Source organism: Babylonia areolata, chromosome 35 (genome assembly GCF_041734735.1).
Source record: "Babylonia areolata isolate BAREFJ2019XMU chromosome 35, ASM4173473v1, whole genome shotgun sequence".
Classification (NCBI taxonomy): Eukaryota; Metazoa; Mollusca; class Gastropoda; order Neogastropoda; family Buccinidae; genus Babylonia; species Babylonia areolata.
In genome coordinates this window covers 9,493,185-9,498,184 of record NC_134910.1, presented here as the reverse complement: position 1 = coordinate 9,498,184, position 5,000 = coordinate 9,493,185, and the positions used below count along the sequence as shown (strand labels likewise).

The 5,000-nt window shown below is 40.9% G+C and overlaps 1 protein-coding gene across 7 annotated transcripts in view; it reads right to left on the bottom strand.

Annotated features, from left to right (window-relative positions):
- The window catches only part of LOC143277856 (sulfotransferase 1A1-like), a 25,864-nt gene that overhangs the window by 10,032 nt on the left and 10,832 nt on the right, over positions 1 to 5,000 (bottom strand). For 3 of the 7 annotated variants that reach the window (XM_076582792.1, XM_076582790.1, XM_076582791.1), the window contains exon 2: positions 1 to 178. This exon is cut by the window's left edge and continues 33 nt beyond it. In XM_076582792.1, the coding sequence (XP_076438907.1) occupies positions 1 to 127 (127 nt within the window). In that variant the 5' untranslated portion in view covers positions 128 to 178. The remainder of the gene's footprint in view (positions 179 to 5,000) is intronic. The other 4 variants (XM_076582794.1, XM_076582793.1, XM_076582796.1 and 1 more) reach the window with 2 other exon arrangements.

The following is a 5,000-nucleotide window of genomic DNA, read 5'->3' as shown; positions in this document are numbered from 1 at the left end:
CCTCCCTGATGGGCAGCTGTCTGTAGTTCTTCACGTTGTCCACAGGGAACTGAGGGAACAGCTTCCCGTCCACCTCCAGAAGCTTCAGCGTGGACCCGGACTTGTCAGCCATCTCCACCAATGTCATGGCAGACAGAATGACGTCGTCGCTAACAACAGCAGCAACGACGAGTGATGGCTGCAGCGTGGAAACACAGATATCAACCAAAAAAACACACACACAAAAAACAAAAAAAACAAAAAAAAAAAAAAACCGCTCGGCTGTTTTAACTCTTTGACTGCTGAACGTGAAATTGAATCAGTGTAGCATCAGTTTGAAGTACAAATAATAATAATAATAATAATAATAATAATAATAAAATAAATAAATAAAAAACAAAAAACCTACTTGTCTACTTGTTGGTCGTGCGATTGTTTTTTTTGCTGAAACAAAAACTAATGTAGTGCTTAGATGAAGGAACTCAGACAACAGTCACTACCAGCATTCCGTGTTTTAACCTCGAACTCAGACAACAGTCACTACCAGCATTACGTCCTGTAACCTCAAACTCAGACAACAGTCACTACCAGCATTACGTCCTGTAACCTCGAACTCAGACAACAGTCACTACCAGCATTACGTCCTGTAACCTCGAACTCAGACAACAGTCACTACCAGCATTACGTCCTGTAACCTCGAACTCAGACAACAGTCACTACCAGCATTACGTCCTGTAACCTCGAACTCAGACAACAGTCACCAGCATTACGTCCTGTCACCTCGAACTCAGACAACAGTCACTACCAGCATTACGTCCTGTAACCTCGAACTCAGACAACAGTCACTACCAGCTTTACGACCTGTAACCTCGAACTCAGACAACAGTCGCTACCAGCATTCCGTCCTGTAACCTCGAACTTAGGCAACAGCTCTTCACTGAGGAACATGTTAACCAGCAGCAGTTATGGGGTTAATCATCAGAGAATGATTTATAAGCTTACAGTGAAGGCCAACAGCTGTGTGAGCAATGGTTTCTCTGCTGCAATGGGAATTCATTTACAACTCAGGCTTTTTTGAAGGACAATGACTCTCAGACTAGGAGGCATGTTTGTGAAGGACAATGACTCTCAGACTAGGAGGCATGTTTGTGAAGGACAATGGCTCTCAGACTAGGAGGCATGTTTGTGAAGGACAATGACTCTCAAACTAGGAGGCATGATTGTGAAGGACTATGACTATCAAACTAGGAGGTATGTTTGTGAAGGACAATGACTCTCAGACTAGGAGGCATGATTGTGAAGGACTATGACTCTCAAACTAGGAGGCATGTTTGTGAAGGACAATGACTCTCAAACTAGGAGGCATGATTGTGAAGGACTATGACTCTCAGACTCGAAGGCATGTTTGTGAAGGACAATGACTCTCAAACTAGGAGGCATGTTTGTGAAGGACAATGGCTCTCAGACTAGGAGGCATGTTTGTGAAGGACAATGACTCTCAGACTAGGAGGCATGTTTGTGAAGGACAATGACTCTCAGACTAGGAGGCATGATTGTGAAGGACAATGACTCTCAAACTAGGAGGCATGATTTTGAAGGACAAGGACTCTCAGACTAGGAGGCATGTTTGTGAAGGACAATGACTCTCAAACTAGGAGGCATGTTTGTGAAGGACTATGACTATCAAACTAGGAGGTATGTTTGTGAAGGACAATGACTCTCAGACTAGGAGGCATGATTGTGAAGGACAATGACTCTCAAACTAGGAGGCATGATTGTGAAGGACTATGACTCTCAAACTAGGAGGCATGATTGTGAAGGACTATGACTCTCAGACTCGAAGGCATGTTTGTGAAGGACAATGACTCTCAAACTAGGAGGCATGGTTGTGAAGGACTATGACTCTCAGACTAGGAGGCATGTTTGTGAAGGACTATGACTCTCAAACTAGGAGGCATGTTTGTGAAGGACTATGACTCTCAGACTAGGAGGCATGATTGTGAAGGACAATGACTCTCAGACTAGGAGGCATGATTTTGAAGGACAAGGACTCTCAAACTAGGAGGCATGTTTGTGAAGGACTATGACTCTCAGACTAGGAGGCATGTTTGTGAAGGACAATGACTCTCAGATTAGGAGGCATGATTTTGAAGGACAATGACTCTCAAACTAGGAGGCATGATTGCACACTGGCTCTTAGTACTGCAGCTTTGGGGAACTGGTTGGCCTTGGGGGACCATCCCAACACCAGCCTGTCCTATAGTCATTTAATAATAAACGCTAGATATTCTGATTTTTTTAATCACTTGTGTAAACAAAATGAGTCTATGTCTTAACCCGGTGTTCGGAAGGAAGGAATTTTTGTTTAATGTCCCGTCACACATATCGGTGATTGAAGACATTTTGTAAAAGTATTTATGAATACATCTGATATTCTGACCCGGTGTTCGGTTGTGTGTGTGTGTGTGGTAAACTTTAACATTGACATTTTCTCTGCAAATACTTTGTCAGCTGACACCAAATTAGGCATAAAAATAGGAAAAATTCAGTTCTTCCCAGTCATCTTGTTTAAAACAATATTGCACCTCTGGGATGGGCACAAAATATTAATAAATGAAGCCTGATTATATGCAAACTGCATTTACTGTTATATTTATATTTTTTGTATTCTCTAAACTTGGCACTTTGATCTGATATTCTGACCCAACAACAAGAGCAGTCATTATTATCATTTTTTGTTCAAACAGGAACTTCTTTTGCTAAGCATGGAAGTTTTATTTATTTTGCAAACGTTTTGGTGCAGATAGTAAAAAAAGGGAAATTACTCTGTAATTATGCTAGGGGACTTAATTTGCTTTAAACTGATCTTTCTCATCTTAAACATTACATTTTGAAATTATACTCAATACATAAAAAGCTTGGATTTTTTATATATATATTTTTTTTTATATGTATCACAAGTGAGTCTTGAAGGCCTTGCCTCTCTTGTTTTTTATACCACACTGATATTCATGATAAACAAGATATTTTGTTGGAAATTTGTTTTTCAATAACAAATTCAAGATTGGTTGCAAAGTTTTGTATTTCAAGACTGGGTAAGAAAAAAAGTGTTTATTGTGTAATAGACATTGTAAAAGTAAATGGAAGAATATAATTCGGTAGTTTTGGTTTCCATAACAGAATAAATAATCTAGTTCCAATTCGAAATACTTTGGTCATGTACACTCCATTAGAAGCTTATAAAGAGAAAAGAACATTGCATTAAATAGCAACGATCTAATTGAGAAAAATATAATAAAAGCCCAACGGGAACACATTTCTTTTGATGATATATCAGTTGTAAAACTGGCACTTCCAAATGCCTGTAAAAAAATGGGAACATTGTTTTGAAATTAAACTGTCATGGAATTTTTTTAATCAAGAAAGATACAACAGATAAAAATGTTCCAGATTAAAATCAATTATCGTGTTCTTGTTCTTTTTAAAAAAAAAAAAAGTATTTATCTATTATTATTATCTTATTTTTTTTTTATTTTTATTTTTTTCTCAAGGCCTGACTAAGCGCGTTGGGTTACGCTGCTGGCCAGGCATCTGCTTGGCAGATGTGGTGTAGCGTATATGGATTTGACCGAACGCAGTGACGCCTCCTTGAGCTACTGATACTGATACTGTACCAGTCAAACTGACTGATGTAGAAAAACCAAACCGGAAAACTGCCACACCTGTATCATGATGACTAAAAACCAAAACTGTTAAAAAAAACACAACAACAACCACAAACAAACAAACAAAAAAAAACCCCCACATATACAAAGACTCTAACGATTAAAAACAACAACAATAAATACCAAAAAACAGTTAAAATAGATATACAAACAAAGACTTTAAAGGCTGAACAAACAAATTAATTAATACTTTTTTTTTAATTATTAATTAAACAAAACAAAATACAACAAAGCCTCTTGTTGCCAAAGCCAACTTTTAACCTTTTTGATTCACATTACCTTTAAATAGCCGTGCTGTCTGGGGTTCACGGTGGCGCAAGTGTGTGTGTGTGTGTGTGTGTGTGTGTGTGTGTGTGTGTGTGTGTGTGTGTGTGTGTGTATGTATGTGTGTGTGTGTGTGTGTGTGTGTGTGTGTGTGTGTGTGTGTGTGTGTGTGTCCGTTTCGTCGTTGTGTATGGCACAATGTGATAACGTTTTGTTCTTGTTACTGTTTTGCTTTGTTTTGTTTGTCTGCTTGTCTGTTTTTCGAAACCTATTGTGTGTAAACCTAAGCACCTGTGCACGGTAATCAACATCTAAATGGTGGCGCGCCAGGCCTTTGAGCGAACCACTGAACCGGCCATTGCGGCTGACACAAAAGCCACACATGCTGCCACTTTGATATGCACGCACACATCCATATTCCGTTAATAAAAGAGAGGGAGGGAGAGGGAGTGGGTGGAGATAAATGGTGGGGGGGGGGGGTGAGAGAGAGAGAGGGGGGGGAGAGGAAGAGAGAGAGATAACGATGTTTGAGAGAGAGGGAGAGAGAGTGTGTGTGTGAGAGAGGGGGGAGAGAGAGGGGGAGAGGGAGAGAGAGGAAGAGAGAGGGAGAGAGAGAGGGGGAGAGAGGGGGAAGGGGAGAGAGAGAAAGAGAGAAGGAGAGAGGGGGAGATGGAGAGAGAGGGAGAGTGGGAGAGAGAGGGAGGGAGAGAGAGAGGGAGAGAGAGAAAGAGAGGGAGAGAGAGAGGGGGAGAGAGAGGGAAGGGGAGAGAGAGAGAAAAAGAGAGAGAGGGAGGGAGAGGGAGAGAAAGAGGGGGAGAGAGAGAGATGGAGAGAGAGGGGGAGGGAGAGAGAAAGAGAGGGAGAGAGAGAGAGACTCGGAGAGAGAGAGAGAGACTCGGAGAGAGAGAAAGAGAGAGAGAGAGCGAAAGAGAGAGAGAAACCAAGACAAACAGTTTACTTAACTTCTCTATTTGCCCATGTCAAAGGGAACAGTATGGCGGGGACGAAAATCAGACGAAAGAAAAACAGCGT